Here is a 26124-nt window from a genome sequence, read left to right as displayed (position 1 = left end):
CTTTTCACACTGCCAAGCAGTCAAAGCTAAAGGCACCCTTCCCCACTCTCCCACCTAAGCTAACTGTCCACACACTTCTGGCCATTTGGTCTAGTTGTTTATCTGTAATCTTCTTAAAATAAACCAACAGGGAACTTATCAAAAAAAAAAAATGTCATCCCCACCATCCCCAATCTCAGTACAGTCAACAGTCAAATTCTACCTGGTTTAGTGTATCAAACAGTTTGCCTATCAGTTAACCATATGCTGTGTCATCTGCGTGTCTACTCACAGGCTGTTTCTTCTAAGGTACTAATTTTACAAGGAGCCAGTACAATTATTGCTTTTGTGATCAGTTTGGCTTCTTCCAATGTGCTCTTTGGAGGAGGGTGTGATGTAGGAGAATGTTTTGATATACAAGGCTCTCTTTCTATAGTTGCATCACTATTCCTACCCCTCTTTGTCACTAGCAAAGTCTTCAAAGTTGCTAATGGAGTAGGGTGTATCCTAAGTTTTTGGGATCCTTCTCAGTTGATGCTGCTCTACCTAATCATTAAGACCGTTCTGTGTCACTGATGAATAATCCATCCAGCATATCTAGAAGCAAGATTTGGCCATTTGGCCCACTGAGTCTGCTGTGCCATATGATCATGGCTGATATGTCTCACAACCCCATTCTCCTGCCTTCTCCTTGTAACGGGTGGCACGGTGGCTCAGTGGTTAGTACTCACAGTGCCAGGAACCCAGGTTCGATTCTGCCCTTGTGCAGCTGTGTGTGGAGTTTGGACGTTCTCCCTGTGGGTTTCTGCTGGGTGCCCTGGCTTCCTCCCACTATCCAAAGATGTGCAGATTTAGATTGATTGGCCATGGTAAATTCCCCATAGTGTTCAGGGATGTATAGGTTAGGTGCATTGGCCATGAGAAATGCAGGGTTACAGGGAGAGGGTATGGGTTAGGGTGGGATGCTCTTCAGAGGTTCGGTGTGGACTTGTTGGGCTGAACAGCCTGTTTCCACACTGTAGGGATTCCAAAGCAAACCCTTGATCCCCTTACTAATCAAGAGGGAAAGCAGAGATAATGGTTCAAGTTCTGTGATCCTTCTTCAGAACTCTGAATTCATATTGTATATCGATAGTACCATGAGGCTATTACCTCCTCATAACGTCTCATAAATGAGTAATAAATTGTGAAAAGCTATAGAATTGCAAGATGTTGTACATGTTGAAATGAGGTTCCTGAATTAGGTGAAATAATAAGTAAAATTTACTTCATTAAATCTTTCATTTCTTTTGTAGATAGAACACTGTAATAAACAATGAAAACCTACTTCCGTGTATGTGAGGTGGAGCTGGAATTTTGGATTGGATCAGTATGCGCAACTGTAATTTACTTCTTATTTTAAGCTGTATAATCTCTCTTCATATTTTTGCTATTTTATATCATTCCTCATCAATCTCCCAGAACATTGCACAAGGGGATTTGAGATTAAACATTGTTTTCAGGTAGGGTGGAACTGGAAGCCAAGAAGAGAAGTGAAATGAGGGGAAGGAAAAGAATTGGAAAATTGGGCAGTGAAATGGAGGGAGGTCGCAAGAGCAAGGGGCTTGGGGCAGAAGGGAAAGATGACTATCTGTTTGATAATCAGGACCTGTACCTTAAATGAAGAAGATTTGGCTGCCTGAGATCCAGCTTTATGGCCCCAAATTTGCTCAGTATGCAAGAGGGAATGGGTTGCATTTAAAAACAGTTGGTCTTTGGTCAGGGTGGAAGATGGCGAGTGGAGTTCCAGGGATGGAGTTAATAACTGGCTGAGAATGAGAACCAAAGAGGAAAAAATGACTCAATGGTGAAAGGAATTCATCTCACAACATCAGCAATTGTTGTGCATATCTGAGCAATCAATGAGGACTTTACTAGCTTCAAAATCTCACCACCCCCGGCCTCATCCCAAGACCAACCCACCCTCTCATCCCCGCCTCTTGATCTGTCCATCTTCTCTCCCAGCTATCCGCTCCTCCCACCTCACTGACCAATCCCCACCACTACCTACCTGCACTCATCTATCACGATCCCATCCATCTTCCCCAGCCCAACACCCCCTCTCTCTATTTACTTCAGAGCTCCCTTCAGCAATCGGGGAGGGGAAGAAGGGTCCCAACTTGAAATGTCAGCTTTTCTGCTTCTCCGATGCTGGCCTGCTGTGTTCCTCCAGCTCCATACTGTGTTAACAGCTTAACTTAGCCACTGTCATGGAATCATACCTTACACCAACATCACAATTCCTGGGTACAGCCTGTCAGGACAGACCCACCAGAGATGGCATAAGGTCGAGAAGCTGCTCTAGTACTTGAGCCACAGAAAGTGAGTGTTCAGGTATAAGAAGTCAAATAAAATGCTACTCTTTGTTACAGGAGGAAATGAACATAAAGGTAAGGATCCTATGCTTTTGTTATGTAGTTAACTGCCGAGACCACATCTCGAATACTCTGCATACAGGGGTCTTCTTATTTAAGGAAGGATTTAAATATGAAAAGATGTGGGTCAGAGCAGGTTTTTTTACATTGATACCTGGAATAAGCTGGTTGTTTTATGGGGATCAGTTAGACAGGGTGAACTTGTATCCACTGGAGTTTGGAAGAATAAGTGAAGACCCGATAAAAATGTATAAGACCTTGAATGGATTTGTCAAAATGCGCATGAAAACGATGTTCCATCTTGCAGATGACTCCAATTCAGGAGACAAGGAGATTTTTTTCCCCCTCTGCTGGCTGCCCAACTTCAGAATTTTCTGTCTCAGAAGTCAGTGGAAGTACATTCATTGCATATTTTTAAGTTGAATAAAGATGAATTATTAGGCAAAGGAATTCAAAGTTACCAGAAGTCAATAGGAATATGGGAATGAGACACAAACAGATCACCAACACTGTTAGTGAATGGCAGAGCAGGCCTGTGAAGCCAAATTGCATATCTCTAACTAATTCACTGGATGGTATCAGGCCAAACATAGACAAGACACCACCTGCCACATCTCCTCTCCTGCCTATTCCCTCAGTTGACGAATCAGTTCTTAACAATGCTGACCCCAACTTAAAGAACTCACTAAGAGTGGTAAGAGCACAGAATGTTCTCTGGGTGGGGACTTTAATGGCAATCACCAAGAGTGGTTTGGTCGCACCACAGCTGACTGTGCCTGACAAGTCTTGTCGGATACAGATGCCAGACTGGGTCTGCAGCAGGTGGTGAGGGAGCAAAGAAGAAAACATTTACGTGACCTCATCCTCACCAATCTACCTCTAGCAGATGCATCTGTCCATGAAAATACCTGCAAGAGTGACCACCATACCATTCTAATGAATAAGCGGCAGCACCTGCACACTGAGGAAACCCTATAACTGTGCTGTGTTAGAAAGGAGAGGTTGAATCCCTCTGATAATTAAAATCGAAACACAATCCCCCAATCTGTTACGGCAGGAGTAGAGGTCCCCTTCTAATAATTAAACCCAAAACACCCAGAGAAGCTCATCCCACCTCTCCTAATCTGTTAAACTGTTATGGAGAAGGGCAGGTTAAATGAAAGAAAATCCTTGATATTCATGTTATAAGTAACAAGTAACAATTTATTCATTTAACACTAACAGTGAACAAATTAACAAAATTACTAACAAACCAAACCACACCCCCTTAACTACTAGTTATTCCCTAACTGAACCAAATTCTATTGGTATGCTGTTCCAATAAACACAAGTCCCACTTATATGAATTCAAGTAATAAGAAAACAAATTAAAACTTAGTCTCTCAAAGTCTGCACGCCTTTCTTCTGCTGTTCTTAAGTCATAAGTGCCTTTCTTCTGCTGATCCGGCTGTCAGGGATGATTTCTCTGTGAAGTCTTTTGTGAGGGCTCTTAGTTAAAAGTGCCATAGTCCCTTCTACAGCTAGATCGTGTTTTCTTAGACAGCCTAGTGATTTCTTATGAGAGCTCGATGCTTATTTCTGAGATGGCGGTTTGCTCTCACACCTATTTTCAAAAATCCCCACCTTATATACCTTGGATGACATATCAATTTTCTTAAATGTCATTGGTCTGAGATTATCAAAACCATCAGATTTAAATTCAATTGGCTTTCAAGCGCTAAGTGCTTGGTTTAAATTAATTAGATGATTCCAGCTAGTTGCCAAAACAGCAAAACAAGCATAAGGTTTCCAATCACATAGCCAATTGTTACATGTTTCAATTTCAAAACTGGCTGTACCCCTTCTGCTGCTTAGACACATTTTCTGTATAAATCTCTAAGCTTAGAAAAGCACTTTACCTCTTAAAAGGAGCCACGCGCTCTTCTCCCTTTTTTTTAAACAAACAAATTCTAGCTTCCTGCCTTCCAATTCACAATTACTCTAAATAACTTTGTAACAGCTGAATGGGACAGATTTTGAACAGATGCAACAATTCAAGACTGGATATCCATGGAGTCCTGAAGGCCATCTGCAACTTCAAGGCCCAGCATATTCGCCACTCTACCATTACCACCAAGCAATGCAACCAATCACAGTTCAATGTAGTGTGTAGGAGAGCATGTTAGAATCAACATTATGCATACTATGACGTGGAGGTGCCAGTGTTGGACTGACCATACCTAAAATTGAAATGTCAACCTGAAGCCACAACAATAGGACTTGCACACCAAACAGCAGAAGCAGCATGCAAAAGACAGAGATAAGCAATTCCACAACTAATGGGTCAGGTCAAAGCTCTGCAGGCCTGCCATATCTAGTCATGAATAGTGATGAATCCATTTTTGCAGATAGAGGCCATTCGGCATATTGAGACTGCACCAAACCTCCAAAGCCATCCCACCCAGACCCACCCCACCCCCATAAACCTACACTTACATTGGCTAAATCACCTAGCCTGCACATCCCTGGAAACTACAGGGCAATTTAAAATTGCCAATCCACTTAACTAGCACATCTTTAGACGACAGGAGGAAACCGGAGCACCCAATGGAAACGCATGCAGAAACAGAGAGAACATGCAAACTCCATGGCAGAAGGAAATTCCACAAAAATCCCCATCACCAATGACTGGGCAGCCTAGCATATCAGTGTGAAATATAAAGAAAATTTGCAAGCATTTTCAGCCAGAAGTACCAAGCGGAAGATCCATCTTGCTTTCCTCCTGTGCTCCTCAGCACAGACAACCAGCCTTCAGCCAACTCAATTCACTGCACATGATGTCAAGTGGATGAAGGCACCAGATATTGCAAAGGCTTTGGGACTGTGACAATATTTCAGCAATAATAATAAAGACCAGGACTAACTACGCCTCTGGACAAGCTGCTCCAGTACAGTTACAATATTGGCAGCTACCCGACAATGTGGTAAATTGCCCAGTTATGTCCAGTCTACAAAAAGCTGGATAAATATATGCCAGCCAATTACTGCCCCGAAGTATAGGACAGAATCTAACTATCGGCCCTTGCCATTCAATGGCATTACCATCACGGAATCCCCATAATCAAAGTGCATATAAATACTGTGACTGCAAGAACAAGAAAGAAGTTATGAATTATAAAGCAAGTAATTCACCTCCTGACTCCCCAAAGCCTGTCCATTTCAAGACACAAATCAAGCATGTGACTTGCCTGGATGAGTGCAACTTCAATAACACTATCCACGGTCAAAGCAGCTCTCTTGACTATACCCCTACCTAACACCTTCAACATTCAAGCCCTCCACCAACAACATACAGCAGCAGCAGTGGTCACTGATTTTGATGTTCTTGAGAGTATTGAGGAATTCTTGAGTTGAGTGAAACACCTAGTCGATGGATCACTCCATTCGATCCTCTCAACTCAACTCAAGAATTCCTCAATACCCTCAAGAACATAAAAATCAGCGACAAGATATGGTATCAGCGATATGGTATCCTTTGATGTCACAGCATTTATACACGTCAATTGACATCCCACTAGCCAAACAAACACTGGCCACATTACTAGAGGAAGCGGGAATGCAGACCAGCAGTTCCTCAGCATTGACAACATACTCAAATTACAAGACTTGGGCCTCACCACACACTTTGTCTTTAATGGTCAAGTATACAAATAGATCAATGGCACACCCCTAGGGGCACCCATCTCAGGACTCATTGCAGAAGCAGTCATGCAAAGACTAGAACACACTACCCTCCCCCTCTTTCAACTTAAACTGTGGATCTGGTACGTGAACAACACAGTTGTCATCATTACTTAGTTCAACGTAGTTCACAAAATACCGTGCAATAACTGCCACAAGCATTACATTGGACGGAAGGAAACTAGCAATCAGAATACACGAACGTCAAATAGCAGCAAAACGACGCAACAAACTTTCCCTAATATCAGTAGACTCGGATAGTGAAGGCCATCAGTTTAACTGGGACAACGTAATCATAGTAGCCCAAGCCAAACATAGACACGCACGGGAATTCCTAGATTTATGGTTCTCAACCCATAATGCAATCAACAAACATATAGAATTGGACCCCATGTACAAACCCATACAGAACAAAACCTAAATGACACAACTCACCAATAGACCGGACAGTATAAATTCCGAACGGAGCAGAATAATATCTCTTCATTGGAGGCCTCACTGATGATGTTACCTAGCATGGTGACGAAACATCTGAACGAAAACAATCCTGCTTTGAACGAAAACAAACCTGCTCAGCGAGCAAGTCAACAAACTCACTCATAACTCGAGTTATAAATCTTTGCAAAAACCTTTCATTATTTATACAAATGATTTGGATATGGAAATAGGAGGCTTGGTTAGTAAGTTTGCAGATGACACCAAAATTGGTGATGTCGGGGACAGTGAAAAAAATTTCTGATTACCTCGATCAGACGGTCCAACAGGCTGAGTAGCAGATGGAATTTAGTTTAGTAAAGTGTGAGGTGTTGCATTTTGATAAGGAAAACCAGGGCAAGACTTATTCTGTTAATGATAGGTCCTGGAAGTGTTGCCAAAGAAAGAGACCTAGGGTGCAGGTGCATAATTCCTTGTAAACGGAGTTGAGGGCAGACAGAGCGTGAAGTTGGCATTTGGTTTGCTTGCTTTCATTGGTCAGTGCACTGAGTATAGGAGTTGGGACCATAATGTTGCAGGACAGTGGTGAGGCCACGTTTGGAACATTGTGTAGAATTTCGGTCGCCCTTCAGTAAGAATTATGTTTCTAAACTTGAGAGGGTGCAGAAAAGATTTACAATGATTTTGCTGGGATTGGAGGGTTTGAACTAGGGAGAGACTGAATAGGCTGGGGGCTTTTTTCCCTGAAACATCAGCGGCTGAAGGGTGACCTTATAGAGGTTTATAAAATCATGAGGGGCATGGATAGGGTGAACAGCCAAGATCTTTTTCCTAGGGTGGGGGATTCCAAAATTAGACGGCATGAGTTTAAGTTGAGTGGGGAAAGATTTAAAAAGGATCTGAGGGGTAACTTTTTCATGCAGAGGGTGATGTGTATATGGAACAAGTGCCAGAGGATGTGGTGGAGACTGGTACAATTACACTATTTAAAAGGCATCTGGATGGATATATGAAGAGGATAGGTTTGGAGGGAAATGAGCCAAATGCTGGCAAATGGAACTTGGTCAGATAGGGATGTCTGGTTGGCGTGGACAAGTTGGTCTGTTTCCATGCTCCATGATTCTATGACTCTAAATGAAATACAAATACAAATCATTGCTGCAAGGAACAAATACCATTGCTGAAGTAAAACGCCATGTTCTGACTCAAGTGACCAACATTATGGGGAATCTATTACTTTCATGTAATTTCACAAATGATCCAAGTTACTCAAAACTTTCACCAGACAATTTTCATGAAAACAAGCTTCTCATACAACAGCAATTCGAAAGATATATTACTTTGTGTCAGACATAACGATAATAACTTAGTACCATCAACCGGTTAATGGTAATAAAATTTCTTAGGACCATAAGCAAAACACATGACTAAATCACATGAAAATCTAAACCACCTCATTCTGTTCATATTTCTGATTGCTCGGGCAGTGTCAGCAACGCTGCCAAACTCAGAATATGCATTTTGCTATATAAAATGACAGCTGATCAAAACAAAATTGCTAAAGCAATTCTCCTGACTGAAACTCTTTTAGTTTCATGGCCTTGTATCTTCTGCTACATATCCTGTACATAACTCTCAGTCTATGCATGTTTTTGATAAATCTCATTTTTGACATCTAAAAGCTCATTCCTGCTTGAAGATTAAGAAAATATGCATTCCAATGATGGCACGTGAACTAACAATTTCTAAAAATTTAATTTCTATGCATTTGACTCACAATTATACTTAATTGATCTGCTGCAGGCAAGGAAGATTCCAGACAACACTTCATTAACTACATAGTTATTGATTTAAATTTCAAAGGATCCAAACATAAAACATTAAATGATTTGTTTCCAGAAGCTGAGTTAAACAGAATGCATTTCCAGCATTTGCTGTTTCAGATATTCATCTGTAGTATTTTCTTCTATTATACTTTAGCTGCCATTTTAGCAGATTTCCTTCCATTATTTTACATCTCAGAAACAACTCCAAAAACTCAAATTTTAAGCCCACCTGATTTTCATCCTGGACAACCCGAAACTGTTCCTTCCAAATAGTCATCTTAGCCACCTCATCTTTCCGGAGTGCTCGTTCCTTCTTCAGCTCCGGACTCCAGAAAGTTTTGATGCTGTTCATTGAGGAGCTGAGCTTACTTTCTTTTACATCAACCTCTTTGCGAAGCACATCGTTCTCACGAAGGACCTCCTTCAACTGTGACTGCAAATCCATAATGGTATTATCCCTAGCTTGCCGCAATGAGTGTGGTACAGTAGATGCCAGGCTTACTGTTGGCAAAAGCTGTTCTCCAAAAGCTATACTATCACTGGCCACACTAGTAGTGGCAATGTTAGGGCTACTTCCCATGGTGGTCATCCTAACACCAAAAGGTGAACGTCCAGAAGCTCTACCCAATGTCATTGTTGCTTTAGAGGAATCTGTACCAACATGGTCATGGTCACTTAGGTACATAGGGCCAGACGTAGCATATGCAGCATTCAACGACTGTATGTTCTCCATAGACAGGGTTTTCCCACTACCACCACCAATGCTGGTACTAGAACCGCCCCCAGTGCTGTTTGTTCGACGGTGACCCAAACGTGGTGATCGTGGCAACCTCGGTGAGCGTCCAGGGCTCTGGTTACTTTGCTCTACTTTACCCACTGACCGAGAACTTCCATGCATGGTTGAACAGAATTCAGCCGTCCGAAATGAAATGAAAATATTCCTTTATTTTTATGGGTTTATGTTCGCTAGTTTGTCAAATTCAGTATATTTTATTTACACTTAATAATACATCCAGGCCACTGAAGTCTCATCTGTTTAAACAGAAACAAAAAAAAATTAATACAAATCATATAATTTCTTAGCTTTTAAATTTACAATTCAGCAAAATAATTCAGTTTCTTGTCTATAAGCACCCGTTATGAGTGCTCAATTCTAGCCATACCAAAACAAAGATATCAGCAAATAAAAAGCCTTACTATCTCTCATGTTGGAAAATTTCATTGCATCACCTGCAGCACTGAAAATAACTAAATCTAAATGACAGCTCAAGAAAATGTAGTAAAAGATGAAAAAATAAACTAATTAAGTCTCAGAATTCCATTTGAAAAAGATCACTATTTATTAGAATTATTTCTGAACTAAAGATAAATAACAATACTGAAATATTTTGATTGGAACATTTGAGACAAATGATTAAATATAGGAACTTAATTGGCTTTTGTGGTTTAAATATCCCGTTTTTGTTTCAAAACTACAGCCTATCTCAAAAATCAAGAGTTCAATTATGTATTTTTTCCCTCCGAGAATAATTGCAAGGAGTAACCAACATTTAGTGTACTAATAACAGAATTTCCTCATACAATCAGTAGGGGCTGAATCTTAATCTCTTTCGGTTGAGTGTTAATTTTGCTGAATTTCACAGGGTTTCTCTCTGAGGCTGAGTGTGTGTTCTCATGATATCATCCCAAACACTGATTAACTACCTCCCTACCCCTACAGTGACACCTATCCAAGTGAGCCTGATTTTACCACTTGCTATATCAGAAAAATTTGCCAGGATATTTGCATTAGTGGCATCATCACCATCTGTAAATTCTGTTGTGCACTCAGTCTGGAGCTACAGTGCACAATTTATAATGTTTGTCTGGTCATAATAGGGGAATTTGGCACCTTGCATTTCGGACAGGGAACTGGGAGGTCCTGATGGATGAGGTGCCGCAAAGGAGGGACATTCATTTTGCCCACAGCCAGCAGAAGTTACAATGGGTCAGTTCAATCCAAGTCATCTGGAGCATTGCACAGTAGCATAGGAAGAAGGTCAATGACTCTCTCTGCTACCTCACATTCATTCCACCTCTGCTACTGCACCCACCTCCCACCAAGGCACATGCTCTACCACTGTCACCATTGCATGCAACATCTTTTCTCTCTCACCCTTACCATAATACAGTCAGCATCAACAGTGCATGGCCTCTGCTCACTAATCAACTTGTGTGGACCTTCCAAGTAACTGAGGGAAAATCAGTCAGCACATCCCAACTGAATGCTCTCTCTCCTTACCTAACTGAGGACTGTTGACAACGATGGCAAGCTTCCTGGCTTTGTGTCTGCACTGAACAACACGGCAAGACAGGCACACTGTGAGCTTGGCATCTCTGGCTGAAGGGGACAAGGCAAATCAGAGGTACAGTGACCATCCAGGTAGGCTCAAAATGAAGGCGTGCACAGAGAGCAGGCGAACAACTGAGATGCAGCTGGTCCACTCTGTGAGCCGGGTGCCAGTCCCTGTGCATAAAGTGCCCTTGCAGCAGCATTGCAACGATAATTGCCAATGCTCTCCAAGATGCAGCTTTAAAATACAGAAGCATTCTGAGAGGGGTTTGGAAAGGTACTGTGATAATGCAGAGAGGTGAGCAGATGTCTAATGCTAAGGTCTGTGGCTATAAAGTGCACGCAGCCAGCACCCATGTTCTGAAATGCTGGTGCCAGATGTACGCAATAGTGGTCCAGAGGAGCAAGCAGCGAACTGAAATCACAGTTACTCACTCTGGCCTACTGTTGAGAATTGTCAGCATCACGTTTCCTCACAGTGGGTGATAGGGATAGGCATAATAATGAAGTCAGATGTGCAGCTAGTGAGGCCAACAACAAGCAATAATCCCCATTAATAGGCATCTCACTACTGCTAATGAGAATCTTGACTGAATGCCTACAACTTAGAAAACTGAGCTAATTGCTCACAACACGTGTAAGGCCATGCTGGACTTCTCCCACATTTCTCATCACAGCCACATCATTTAGGCTCCTATAAATAGCCTCTGGGCTACGCTTCTTCGAATTCAAGTAGAAAGGATCAGACACCAGAACAATCGGAGTTGCCTAGCTTTTTCAAAAGACATAAAAACAAAACTACACTGAATTTTCGAACCTTTATCTGGCAAATTTTACTTCTCAAGTATTAATAACTGTTCCTTTTAAATTGAGCTGTTCAATATTTATCTCATATAACAGGAGGTGTCTTTTTATTTAGAACACAGAGGGATACTGTTTACTCAATGTCAGCCATGGCTCATCTTTGAATCACAAGATTTCAGGTCCAGAGCCTGAACACAAGCAAAAAAAAAAAAAATCAGGCTGACAATGAGGGACCATCCAGAGATGTCATCTTTCAGATGCGGCATTATATCATGACCATCTGCCTACTCAGATGGATGCACTGGCATTATTCTGAAGAGCAGCAGTGAGTTATCCCAACATCTTGGCAAATTTTTATCCAATCAACATCTGAACAACAGATATTCAGATCATTACCATATTGTTGTATATTGGAGTTTGCTGTGTCCAAAGTGATTGCCAAGTTTTTGACTTTATAACAATACTAGCACTATTAAGGTACTTAAAATGCCTTCATGCTATTTGAGATATCCACCGTTCAAGAACAGCATTATACAAGCGCAGATCTGAGGGATCTCATGGTGTAGTGGTGACATCCTTATCTCTGGGCCAGAAAGTCCCAGTTCACGTCCCACCTGACCCAGAGGTATGTTATAACATGTTCGAACAGTTCAGTTAAAAGTAAACTACACAAATACAGGAATTTCTTTGCGTTTATCATGAGAATAAACTGACACTTATCTAGATTTCAAATTTCAAGAGGATTTCAGAATGTTTTTGCCAAAAGATTTAAACTCAGCTGAAAAAATAATGTGAATATGTTCCATTTCTCTGAATGACCGTATCTGTGACCAATCAGAGCAAGTTATACTGGTCGTCATCAAGCAAGTCAGACATGTTGCAAAAATGTCTGATTTTGTGACTAATGCATTTAAGGAGAAGACATTGAAGTGGAGATTGAAGTTATTTTGAAATGCAAGATAAATAAAACACTTCATTTGAAAAACTGGTGAACAGACCTGAAGTAATTGCCATTTAAAACATCTGCCAGGAATCTTTAACAAAGTCATGGCTTGAATGGGAAAATATTAAACAATGGATGTCACTTTTTGGAATCCTGGTAGAGATGAGATGTCTACAGTTATCTTCAAAGGGGGTTTAATGGTCAATCTGGTTTCACCAAATGAAGAAAAGATTTGCGAATGGAAGATAATGAGTTTGAATCTCAGATATCCCATTGACACCACGTTGTTGTGGGAATAGGCTATGCAGGGAGCTGCCCTTGGGTTTTGGATCTATCTGTACATTTCCTGGCAAAAGCTATTGACTCAGGAGCAGCTTTGAAACAGGCAGTTTATGCCTGGAGCTGTAACAGTTTGGGAACAGGGAGAATTTTTTTTTGTAATGTGTAAAGAAGGTGCAGACCAGAAGCAAAGGCTTTCAGAAATCAAGATTCTCTCTGAGTTCGCATCACTAAGCAAGAGTGCAATGAAGTTGGGGTGTTCACAATAATGAAATTCTCAAGGAAAGTTTCAGATTCACCTAAGTGCTGGTGGAAGAACCTCAAGAAATCTCATACCGTAGAGAACTGCAGGAACACTGAGGAGAATCAAAACTAATTCCCAAGAGGTGTGACACACTTTCATGTGGCCCTAGGAGAATGAAAGGTATCCCTCAAGAGCCTGTAACGTGTAAGGAAACTCAAAAGGTGGAACTAAAAATAGTACAGGGAATGTGCCACAGATTGTTGTGCTTAAAATACAAGTGTTTACAACATATGGCTTTTAAGTTGGCATTTGTGTTTTTTTTTAATCTTTTATGGCAATTGTTTTGTTTGAAGTGATGGCTTGTCATAATTTCTTTCAGTTAACAACAGAGTTCATGTTTTTTGGAAATTTTCTGGGATCATAACAGACAGCAAATAGTTTTTGGGGATAGTTAAGGTTTCAGAATTTCTATTGCCAATAGGTATAATATATTAGAAATATTAATGCTGAGTTCAACATGGCTCACCATTGAGAAGGCAAAAATATTAAAACACAAACGATGTATCTGAACCAACTGCTTAAGGCAAACAAATACATTTTGGTCATTTCAGGAATCATTAATGTCTGTTCTGGTTGAGATTTATTTTACCTAACTGGTGTAATTGCTAGAGTGGTCAGGGGAGCTCGAGCCTCCTGGGATCAGGATTAACAAAAAGGATGGTGTGAACTATATTTTGGTTCAATCTGGTATAACACAGGCTGTGAAAGAGTGCTTCTGACTTGATACATGTATATTCTTCACGTTAACCTTGAAGAAAATGAAATAAATATTTCACTGTTGTACAATCCAGTAAATACTTATGTAGTGCTGATTGAGTGAACAGAAGTAGTAATGGAACACAGTCATATCTATCTTGTAAAATAAATTAGCTTAATTTGCTACTGAAGTTTCTTACCACATTGTCATCAGGCAGAATTCATGAATAAATTAGAGCTTTTTAGTCCACACCCTAAATGATAAATTTGTGTTCCTAACAGCAACTGATGAAATAGGCTGAGAAAGTCAGTCATGAGTTCAAAGTGCTCCTTTGCCTGCAAGCTACTTAACATTTCAACCATGATGGGAAAATTCCTCATTACAGTAAAATTACTATTTACTGGACTCAGCTGTTCATCAAATCCTCCACCAGTGTCTCCAATCTAAATGGTTCTCTGGAGCCAACATATTTTATCATTTTGTTAGGATCATATTATTAACCACATGCAACTCCAAATGATATTTCTCTCTCCAATAAGCTAATAAGTCGGGGACTTTTAAATCACATGAAGTTCCATCTATTCTATTTCATCTTTTCTGAATCAATCTCAAATAGGCAGTGAGGACGGCACAGTGGCTCAGTAGTTAGCACTGCTGCCTCACAGCGCCGGGAACCCGGGTTCAAATCCAGCCTCGGGCGACTGTCTGTGTGGATTTGCACATTCTCCCCGTGTCAGCGTGGGTTTCCTCCAGGTGCTCTGGTTTCGTCTCACAGGCTAGGTGGGATTGACCATGCTAAATTGCCCGTAGTGTTCAGGGATGTGTAGATTAGTGGGTTATAGGGAGATGGGTCTGGGTGGGATGCTCTGCAGATCGGTGTGGGCTGGAAAGGCCTGCTTCCACACTGTAGGGATTCTATAATTCTCTATGAACTGACCGTTATAGTTATTCTTGAAAAAGTGATGTCTGTGCAGCTGCTCAAGCTGTTAGTTAAATAAATTTCTGCATGCCTCTTTATTGTAGTTCATTGAGTCTTCTTTGTTTAAATGTGTGCTGGCTGTGCAATGCCACCTCGAAACTACCATAATCCTTAAACATCATATTGAGAACCTAATCATACAAGTCTTATGTAATGTTTACATAACTTTGCTTTCCCCTTGTGAGGAGATCCATATTGATGAGTTGGTCAGATGGGCTGTGGCAAGTGAGGCACTTCGGCAGGATAGACAAGGTAAGGGAATACGCAATGAACGGCAGGACCTTGGGAGGCACCTAGTAAAAGACAGACCTTGGTGTGCATGTATATCAATCCCATAAGGCAACAGGACAGGTATATAAAGTGGTAAAGAAGGCATATGGAATACTTGCCTTTATTACGTTAGGCCATAGCTAGAGTACTGGATGCAGTCTGGAATCAACATTATAGGAGGGATGTGACTACACTGGAGACGGTGCAGAGGAGATTTACTCAGATGCTGCCTGGGCTGGACAGTTTTAATTAAGAAGGGAGATGCACAGACTGGATTGTTGTACTTGAAGCAGAGGAGACTGCCGAAGGACATGATTGAAATGTATAAAATGATGAGGGGCAGAGACAGAGTAGACAGGAAGAACTTTTCCCCTTACTGGAGGGACAATAAGAAGGGGCGTAGATTTGAGGTAAAGGGCAGGATGTTTCGAGGGGATGTGAGAAAAATATTTTTCACCCATAGGGTGGTAAGAATCTGCAAGTCACTGCCTGCAAGGGTGAAAGAAACAGAAACCCTCACAACACTTTAGCATTTAGGTGTACATTTCCAATGTGAAAGCATACAAGGCTGTGGGCCAAGTGCTAGAAAATGGGGTTAGAATAGTTAAGTTGTTGTTTTTGACCAGTGCAGACTCATTGGGCCAAAGGACCTTTTTTCTGTGCTGTAGACCTCAATGACTCTACATAATTATCAGATAACTGTTTCTTGTCAAAGCTCTTTTGACAATTACACTGTTTCAGATTGTTTTATTTCCTTACTATTTATTTAATTTGGATATCTTAAATCTTACTTTTTCTCCTTGCATCTGTTCAGCATTTCTTTTATCTCTTTCATTTGTCTCGTGAAAGCCAACCAAATTGAAGTTTCCAAAATAATTCAGACCAATTAAAAAACTCATTACATTGATTGAGCAAGTAGACGTGCAGTGACATTTGCAAAGGTCTGCAAGCAATGTAATCTATTTTTTAGCCATTTCATCCAAGACAAGAGAAACCAGTTACTATTATTAGTGGAGTGGCACAGTGGTTAGCACTGCTCCCTTACAGCGCCAGGAACTCAGGTTCGATTCCAGCCTCGGGCAATTGCCTGTGTAGAGTTTGCACGTTCCCACCCTGTCCTCTTGGGTTTCCACTGGCTGCTCCAGTTTCCTCCCACAGTCCAAAGATGTGCAGGCTGGTGGATTAGCTATGGTAAGAGGGTTGGTGCTGACTTGATGGGCCAAATGGCCTCTTTCTGCACTGTAGGGATTTAATTCTATGAATTAATGGATACCAGGATGGTGCTGTTCAGCAAGTGTCAAGACCATCCATGCATAGGTGCCTATATTTAGCTAGACATCATGACATACACAGGGTTGCCAACTGTAACATTTCAGTCATTAGTAGATCCTCCTCATTCATTCACAGTAATATAATGATAACTGACTTGGTCGAAGTGAGACTTTTATCACTTTAAGTTAATAAACACAACCTTTTTGGAAGTACCTATGTCAAATGACCATTAATTTTACAAAACGGTGCCAACCTCAAAAATAAATTCAGAAGTTGAATAGAAAACTGAATTACAATTTATAAAACAAAACGAAAAGGTCAGTTCAGAAACAAAAAAGTTAAAAATGAGAAAAAAATAGAAAAAAGTACAAGTGAAACATTTAATTTCAGATTATCGTCTGTTTTGGTATTGACAGTACAGTATTAAACATATTCGTGATACTGACTCAATTTGCTTTCCATACCAGAGTGCAGGACCTTAACATTTGCAATAGCTCTAGGTATAGAGATGAGAGGAATAGTTTGCCATATTCTGTATTTGCATGTTTTGTTTAAGGTAACAGTACAAAATGTTAATTACTGTTACATCATACATATAGCCTCCATTAATTTGCACAGGTTCTGAGTGAACTCTTATTTGGAGACAAATATGCTGTCATAGAACATACTCCAGAGAATGTTCACTTAAAGATCTAATAACATTTAAATCACTGCTCTTTCCATATATGTGGAAGTGGTATGTTGCTGCTGAAGATCATATTTGGTAATACCATTCATTTAAATTCTGCCCCGATCAACAACTTAAGATTGAGAATTCAGGTAATATTCAGATTAAAAAAAACAGAATGGCCAAGGGTTTATGGACAAATTACAAGTTTTAAAATAAATCTCTTTCCCAAGGCCGCAAAAGTTAATGATTTAATCAAAGCATGCAATGGCCCTAATTTATCCGTCTGTTGGAATCAAGTTAATAGAATACACTGACCAGGTTTCTGTTGGTTTAAAAAAAAATCTATTCATTACAAATAAATAAATGCTAATCACAAGTAAACAGCTATGAACATATCAATATATGGTGTTATTTGACTGTTAAGTAAATTTTGTATGACTTTTTTGTGGTGTAGACACCTAGAGGTACTAACATTTAAGAAATTACTTGGTTTTTAATTAATTTTTTCTGCTTCGAGTTTAGAATGTTGGCCACACATGTCGGAAATCATTTTATTTACATAATTTTTTTCAAACTTCTGCTGTAGAATAGTGAATTTCTATTGCATTTGTTTGAGAAGTTTTTTTTTCCGTGTTCAATTTATCATCCATGGTTTGAAAAAGTGTTCATGCCTTTTTGATATGTGTTTTATTCAGGTTTTATCGTTTGTCACATGATCTGGGTGAACAATCAAAATTCTTGTCTAATCCAACAATAATAAAAACCTTATAGAATCATCAACTTGCACTCTTCCACAGAATAAAGAATTATGTTTGATAGATTTTCTGAAGAATCTCTTCCATCTTTGACCCCAGAAACCTTTTCACAAATTACAGGCTTTGCATACATGAAGCACTACTCATCTTTCTATTTATTTCATACCAATATCTCTTCATGAAAATATTCCCATAGTGGTTTCTAAAATCCTAACACCAAGTGAGATGGATTTTGTGTCCTTTCCATTTGTTATTGGCTAACTTCTCTACACTAGGGTAGAGGAGTCCGAAACTAGCAGGCATAGGTTTACGGTGAGAGGGGAAAGATTTAAAAGGCACCCGAGGGGCAACATTTTCACCACACAGAGGGTGATACATATATGGAACAAGCTGCCAGAGGAAGTGATAGAGATAGGTGCAGTTACAACATTTAAAAAACATTTGGACAGGTGCATGGATGGGAAAGGTTTAAAGGATATGGGCCATATGCAGGCAAATGAGACTAGTTCAGTTTAGGAAACCGGGTCAGCGTGGACAAGTTGGGCCAAATGGCCCATTTCCATACAGTATTACTATGATTCGTATGCACAAAAATGGTTTTACAGGTGAAGTGAATAAAAAAACCAACAACCTGAGAAACAAAAGTTCAATCGTACCATCCCTAAGGTTCGCTGAACAATCCTTCTGCTTGCCGAGACTTTCCGTTCTTCAATTTTCCTTCTGCAGGTTCTCACTTCTTCACAGGAGGCAAAGGGCAATTACTACGTTAACTACAAACTCTTAGTTACTTGTTAAAGGCAACAATTTACACCAACTGTTGGGAGAAAATACCAGTCTTTCTTCAGGCATCATTACCAGAGGGATGGACTGAAGCAGGCAGAGAGGAAGAAAGGAAAAAGGGAAAGAGAAATAAAGCGCGAGAAAGAATAAGAGAGCACAAGAGAGCGACAGCACGAGAAAGAGTGAGTGTTACACACAACCTGGCCTTTAAGCACTTCAAAAGGTTTCTCCCCGAAATCAGACTCAAGCTGTTCACCAACTCAGGAACCACCAAAATATCATCAAGCCGATTATATTTGGCATCCATGACTAGTCGCAATTGCACAAACCAGCTACTCCTTGCTGGCCAAATCCCACTTTGCACACACAACCTGGTCTACAAACATCTTCTCCTCTGCTTGAATAAAGCAGCAATGCAAAGGCACTTGATGAGTTTTAGGAAACTGCATTTTTAAATGTAATAATTTATTTTCTAGTCCTTAGGGTAAAGAACTGTTTTAAAACAAAGGCTACAATTTAAAAAAAAAACACAAGATAATATGTTGCAGGCTTCACAGTTGGCATTACTGAAAAGCTTCTCACAAGCTTCAGGAACACTAATTAGGCACCGTCTTTTCTTGGATATAACTGCTTTTGCATCTAAGTCCAAAAGATGATGAGAGTGGGCTTAGATTACCAAACCATTACCTGTTATAACAGTCTTGCATATCTTCAGACCACTAGTCATCAACTTCTTCAAAACCATTTTGAAAAATGCAACCTCCAGCAGCATTTCATTTTGCAATTTTTTTAAAAACAAATTTATCATGGGAATTGATGGGTGGATCATTTATTTCACAACCCCAGTTCTCTTCAGAAGGTGGTGATCTCCTGCCTTCTTGCACACTGCAGTCCATTTGCAGGAGGTAAACTCACAATGCTGTTAGGAAGGGAGTTCCAGGATTTTAGCCCAGTGATATTGAAGGAACAGAATACATTTCCAAATTTGTACGTTTAATGGCTTGGAAGGAACTTGAAAGTGATAGCGACTCCATGCATCTTCTGTTTTGTTCTTCTACAGGTAGCGATCACAAGTTTCCAAGGGGTTATCTGTGGAGTCTTATGAATTTCTGCACTACATCTTGTAGGTGGTATGAACTGCTGCCGAGTATTAGGGGAGGTGGAAAAAGTGAATGTTTGTGGATGTGACGAAAACCAAGCAGGCTGCTTTATCCGAAATGCCATCAAGCTTCTTGAGTATTGTTGGAGGTGCACTCATCCATGCGAGTGGAGAGTACTCCATCACAATCCTGATTTCTGTTTTGTAGATGGTGAAAAGGCTTCAGGGAGTTGGCCCCATTCAGTTTCTGGTCAGTGACAACCCCTGGATGTTGATAGTGGGAGATTCAATGATGGTAATGCTATTAAATGTCAAAGGCCGATGGTCAGATCCTTTCTTGTTGCAGATGTCCACTCCCTCCACTCCCTAGTACTTATGTAATGCTAATGCTACTTACCATTTGTCAGTCCAAGCCTGGATATTGTCCAGGTATTGTTGCATTTGGAGATAGACTGCTTCAGTGTCTGAAGGGTTGTACATGGTGCTGACTATTGTCCAATCAGCAGCAAGCATCTCTGCTTTAGACCTTATGATGGAGAGATCTTTGATGTACCAACTGAACATTGTTGGGCCCAAGATGCTCCGCTGAGGAATTTCCACAAAGAGGTCATTAAGCGGGATTATTGACTCCCAATAACCACAACTAACTTCCTCTGTGCGAGGAATGATTCCAAATAATGAAGAGTTTCTCCTCCAAATTCCCATTGTCTCCATTTTTAGTAGATTTCTTGATGCCACATAGCATCAAATCCAGCCTCGATGTCAAAGGTGGTCACTCTCACATTTTTTTTCTATTCATTTGTGGGATGTCAGCATCTTTGGCTAACCAGCATTTATAGCCCATTCCTAGATGCCCTTGAGAAGGTGGCGGTGAGCTGACATCTTGAACCGCTGCAGTCCACCTGCTGTAGGGACAGTGACCCAGCGACAGTGAAGGAACAGCGATATGGTTCCAGGTCAGGATGATGAGTGGCTTGGAGTGGAAGTTGAAATTAATGGTATTCCTTATATCTGCTGCCCTTGTCCTTCTAGATGTGAGTGGTCATGGATATGGAAGGTTCTGTTTGAGAATCTTTGGTGAATTTCTGCAGTGTATCTTGTAGGATAGTACACACTGTTGCCATTGAGCGTCAGTGGTGGAGGGAGTGGATGCTTATGGATGTGGTGCCAACCAAGCAGGCTGCTTTGTCCTGGATGGTGTCAAGCTTCTTGAGTGTTATCGGGGCTGCACTTACCCAGGCAAGTGGGGAGTATTCCATCACACTCCTTATTTTTGCCCTGTAGATGGTAGATAGGCTTTCAGGAGTCGGGATGAAGTTATTCTCAGCAGTATTCCTAGCTTCTGACCTGCTCTTGCAGTCAGTGTGTTTATGTGGTGAGTCCAGTTCAGTTTCTGGTCAACAGTAACCCCCGGATGTTGATAGTGGGGGATGTAGTGATGGTAACACCATTGCATGCCAAGGGGCAGTGGTTAATTTTTTCTTATTCGTGATGGTCATAGCCTGGCATATGTGTGGCACAAATGTTACTTGCCACTTGTCAGCCCAAGCCTGGATATAGTCCAGATCTTGTTGCATTTGAACACGGACTGCTTCAGTCTCTGAGGTGTCACGAATGGTGCTGAACATTGTGCAATCATTGGCGAACATTCCCATTTGTGACCTTATGATAGAGGGAAGGTCATTGATGAAGCAGCTGAAGATGATTGGGCCTGGGACACTACCCTGAGGAACTCCTGCAGAGATGTCCTAGCGCTGAGACGACTGACCTATAACAACCATGACCATCTTCCTATGAGTCAGGTTTGACTCCAACCACTGAAAAGTTTGCCCCCGATATTCACTAACTGCAGTTTTGCTAGGGCTCCTTGATGCCACACTTGGGTCGAATGCAGCCTTGATGTCAAGGGCTGTCACTCTCATCTCACCTCTGGAATTCAGCTCTTTTGTCCATTTTTGACCCAAGGTTGTAATGAGGTCAGGAGCTGAGTGGCCCTGGTGGAACCCAAACTGCACTTCACTGAGCAGGTTATTGCTGTGCAAATGCTGTTTGATAGCACTGTTTATGACACCTTCCATCACTTTACTGATGATCAAGAGTCAACTTACTGAGTTCAGTTCTTTTATCCATCTTTAAGCTGAGGCTGAGCTGAATAGTCCTGACAGAACTCAAACCGAGTGTCAGGGAGTTGGTTACTGCAAAGCAAATACTGCTTGATTGCACTGTTGATGACCCTTTCCATCTCTTCACTCTTTACCGAGAGTGATAGGCCACATTGGATTTGTCCTTTCTGCATACATTACAAACCTGGGCAATTTTCCACAATGTCAGGTTGACGCCAGTGTTGTAGCTGTACCAGAAAAGCTGGGCTACAGGAAAGGCAGGTTCTGGAGCACACATCTTCAATGCTATTGTTGGAATATTGTCAGGACTCAAAACCTTTGCAGTATCCAGACCTTCCAACATTCCAACATCACATGGAGTAAATCAAATTGGCTGAAGACTGACACCTGTGAAGCTGAGGACCTCTGGAGAATGCCAAGCTGGATCATCCACTCAGTACTTCTGGATGAAGATTGTTCCATTTTGCAATGAGGCAGCTCTGCACAGGGCTTTCTGCTTCCACATGTCTCTGTCATGCCTGCAAAGGTATTAATTGATGGTTTCTTCACCTTGAAGCTCATTACTCTACACAATCTGGATTAACCAGAACCTGTCAAATTCTAACTAATTTAAAATGATATTTTGCATCTGCAACGACACAAAATCGGGCATCTCATGACCTTCCTGAGCTCCATCACCATAGCAAATCTACATGAACACACTCATTCTCACTTGAATCCTCCAAAAAGTGTTAACCTGATATGTAACTACAGATATCTTCCACTCCACTGGCTGACATTATATTCCACTCTCAACCATTACGCTGGTGGTCTGAAATTTCTCCCCAGTTTCAAAAGGTTCCTCAAACTAGTTCATGACCATACTTTTGGCTACACTGTGCAAAACTGCTGCTTGTCTTTCTGCTCAGCATCTGTTCATTCTCAAGTGCAAGGAGAACTCCAGGTTAATATATATTTGAAATAATCAATTAGAACTAGCTTCTATTTGCTCAAATATAACATTACTAAGGACGAATATTATAGCAATCAACAAACATAGTTCAAAACAAACTGCCAACCTAAGGCATTTGCTATTTCTTCACATTTGATGCTATTCCTGCAGGAGCTCTACAGTCAACTTTTTAATTATAAATTGCAAAATCCTTTTATAAGCTTATGGATTTAGCAGCAATAAATATAAAAGTATGATGAATATACACTTGTCATTTATTGAATTCCACAGGTTGCACCAGTGTTTTCCATATGAATGAAATGGTGTTGGGGTAATCATTCTACCAGAATACATATAGCTGGAGGAAGAGGAGGAAAAAAAATACTTGTGGATATTTTATTTTCTCTTTGGCATGTTTGCCTTCTTTCTCCTCAGCTTTGAAATTCTATATCATGATCATATTATGCATTTTTCTTTGCTGAATTGTTGTTGTTACATGCAGCTTTATTAGGTTATAAAATGTCAAGAAGATTAATATTGAAAACATAAGATTACTCAAGTTACTTTAAAACTTTTGCTGAACTACAAACTATTAGATGTACTAATGGTTTCCATTTACATTCAGATAATAGTTGAGCCATACAAAATCAAAAATGGTTTTAGACTCACATGTTTGTTTACATTACCAAAGTAATGAAATCATGACTATTGGTCCCAGTACCCCTACATTGGGCAGTGAAAAATGGGGTAGATTTTCTAGTCTTCTATGCAGCAACTGCTGCTGGAAATTGACTAGTATCAGGTAGGACTAGAAGTGGCTTAGCTGTGATTCCCTATAGTCAAACATTCTTTCACAACAGAGTTAAAGTTCACAGACCAGTAACAGTCACTTGAAAAGTGTTCAGAGAGCAACAGATATCTGTTGAATTACTCTCTAGCAAACAGTGAATGCCTTTGACTGTGAAGATGAGTGTACTGGCCAGAAGAAAACTGAGGTACGACTTTAACAAAAACAAAGTTACAAACTTCTGTTCCTTTGATGTTTATCATTTAGTTCCTAACCAATTTCTCAAGAAGAATTCAGCAGCTTCTGATAAGCCAATATTGGTGTCTTTGCAACACCTAAGGTTGTTTTTAATTTATCAAGCATGACATAGATAACCGGAAATATTGTTTAAAAGAAACAGAATTCCAGGATGTTGCCCCATTAGATTTCCTTTGCAACACATGGGTTAAAGACCTTCAGGCGACAGGAGGCAACAAGAGGCTAAAATTGCTAACACATCCAACCTGAATAATTTTACCTATACTGAATAGTTTGTTTCTGAAACCAAATAACAAAATTTCACAGTTCTAATTAACTAATTTAGAACTATTACAGCAAATGAACCTCACTAGTTACTACTTGTAAGTTGAAGTCATTTTACAAGATCCAATTCGTATAACTGCAGAACAATGCCCGGTAATCATTTCAATGTCATCTTACAAACATCTGATTCCTAATACCGTTATCTAAACATAAACTAATGATCAGAAACTTAAAAATTATACCCATTGAGAAAACTACTAACTGCAATTTTACACAAGAATCCAAGGTACAATTTAAACAATAAAAAAAGCAACTAATCTATAATATATGTAGTTCGCCCAAATCACTCAATCTTCACTCTGTGGCTTGATGTCAACTGAAAACTCACTATCCAATTTCCATATTTTCTATCCCTTGTATCTGTTTATCTGAGGACTGATAACACACTTTATGATGAGAATGAGACTCTCCGCGCATGAACAATGATATGAATAAACCTAGAGCGAAACATACTGGCATTTCTTAGAAAAAGAAAAGGCTGTGTGGGTCCTTGATCATTCTAATTGGTGAAACTTCTCTTGTGCTGCCAACCGAATACCATACAGGTTGTGTCCGCGCCGGGCCGCCGGAGACAACTTGTATTTCCGTCTGTCCACTCCTCTCCTCATTGCATGCTAAAGCCTTGAACCCCCTCCCTCCTCTGACTGCGGTAGAGACACCGACACAAAACTCCACCTTATCCCACTGCCTTCCACCTCGTTGACAGTTGAGATCGTCGCGCGCTGCTACTTCTCCTTGGCACGTACTCACCTGTCACTAACGCAATCCCCATCAGATGTTTAGATGGTGTTTGATCTAGATATTTCGGACCTTTTTTGTACCGCCAGTACCTCTTTCTCTTAATACCAGTTTTACAGAGATTTCCACTGACACGAACCCTCCTACAAACACCACGTCAATTTCTGTGCACCCCCATCAACACACACGCGCAGGCTTCGTTTCCCAGCCTGCCTTGCGAGTCACCTGGTTGGGGGTGGGTGGAGGGAGAGAAGGGGGAAGAAATGAAAGAGAAGGAGGAAATTGACCTCCTTCCCAGCAGTCTCTGTGGAACAGATATCCCTCATACCACCCAGCAGCCTTCGCGCTGAGAACACCTCCTGCGTTTCTGATTGGACGGGGCAGAGAGCAGATTAGGATTGGTTCGCGTGATTTCTTTTCCCGACAGACTTTGCATCGTAATGTTGCGTTTGGATGATTTGGCGGTTTTGAGTAGTGTAGTGCTGAGGTGTTATATACGTCTTCATTTACACCGAAATGTCTGAAGCGCGGAGTGAACCGTGTCTTCGCTGTGGTCGTCACACTCCAATTGTCTGTTTCGGGCAGGTTAGTGACATGAAGACTCCATCTGGTGCTTTCACACCTGTGCGCTAATTCGGAGTAATGGCCTTTCTTTTCACTTCTATAAACAGCGAGATCACGTTAGAATCTATGTGAGCATTTGATTCCCAGGCAGTAAGGATGGCGAATTATTCGCATTTTGAAGAGCACTGCCAATTATTTGCGCAGTTTAGATATTTCTTAAAACTGAACGTGTCAAGTTGGAATAAAGGCCAACATTTAGCAAACAAATGGATACTTGTGTTCACTGAATTCACAGACTTTGTAAAGTTCCCATTTTTATGGGCACCTGTCCCCGGCCTAAAGCAACAGCTTCTCTTCAATGTACTTGATTGCTAAAGGAATATTCAAAAGTTGGGGTGTGGTTGGCGGGAGGGGAGTGAGATATCTTCTATTTCTTTAACACAGAGCAAATGCTTTGTTTGCTGGTGGCAGACCATATGAAGAACATTTTGGAACAGGTTTCAATTGTATATTTTATCCTTGCATTTATTCTGGTTAAATTGCAAACCTCAAGAATGTGAGGTGTAGAATTGTTTTACAGTTTACTGTGGAATGAATATGCTATAACACCATCACTACTCAATGTCCAATTACAAATTGCTACCTTTAGGGGTTTTACTTTTTGCATGTGGACGTTGGAATTTTTAAACAAAACAACTGGAAGGAAAGTTTTGATAAGATCCATAACTCTGCAACAAACTTTGTTACAAAAAATCTTAACGCAACCTCTGGTGTCATGGTCAAACAAGAGCTTTAGTCTCTCTCCTGTTTTTCTGCTGCTCTCTTGCTCCTGCTCCTGTTC

At 40.7% G+C, this 26124-nt stretch overlaps 2 protein-coding genes across 9 annotated transcripts in view; one reads left to right on the top strand and one right to left on the bottom strand.

The window, feature by feature from the left end:
* LOC109931831 (ELKS/Rab6-interacting/CAST family member 1-like) overlaps positions 1 to 24942 on the bottom strand; it is a 682193-nt gene extending 657251 nt beyond the window's left edge. For both annotated transcript variants that reach the window (XM_048608012.1, XM_048608014.1), the window contains exons 1-2: positions 24732 to 24942; positions 8604 to 9406 (exon numbers count right to left, since the gene is read on the bottom strand). In XM_048608012.1, the coding sequence (XP_048463969.1) occupies positions 8604 to 9272 (669 nt within the window). In that variant the 5' untranslated portion in view covers positions 9273 to 9406; positions 24732 to 24942. The remainder of the gene's footprint in view (positions 1 to 8603; positions 9407 to 24731) is intronic.
* A 49-nt stretch (positions 24943 to 24991) lies between these two features.
* The window catches only part of rad52 (RAD52 homolog, DNA repair protein), a 40233-nt gene continuing 39100 nt past the window's right edge, over positions 24992 to 26124 (top strand). For 3 of the 7 annotated variants that reach the window (XM_048608031.1, XM_048608033.1, XM_048608029.1), the window contains exon 1: positions 24996 to 25304. In XM_048608031.1, the coding sequence (XP_048463988.1) occupies positions 25236 to 25304 (69 nt within the window). In that variant the 5' untranslated portion in view covers positions 24996 to 25235. Of the gene's footprint in view, positions 25305 to 26124 lie in introns of all 7 variants that reach the window. The other 4 variants (XM_048608032.1, XM_048608028.1, XM_048608027.1 and 1 more) reach the window with 4 other exon arrangements.

Source organism: Rhincodon typus, chromosome 18 (assembly GCF_021869965.1).
Source record: "Rhincodon typus isolate 14 chromosome 18, sRhiTyp1.1, whole genome shotgun sequence".
Taxonomy (NCBI): domain Eukaryota; kingdom Metazoa; phylum Chordata; class Chondrichthyes; order Orectolobiformes; family Rhincodontidae; genus Rhincodon; species Rhincodon typus.
Note: the sequence above shows the minus strand (reverse complement) of the source record. Positions and strands in the feature narration are given on the sequence as shown.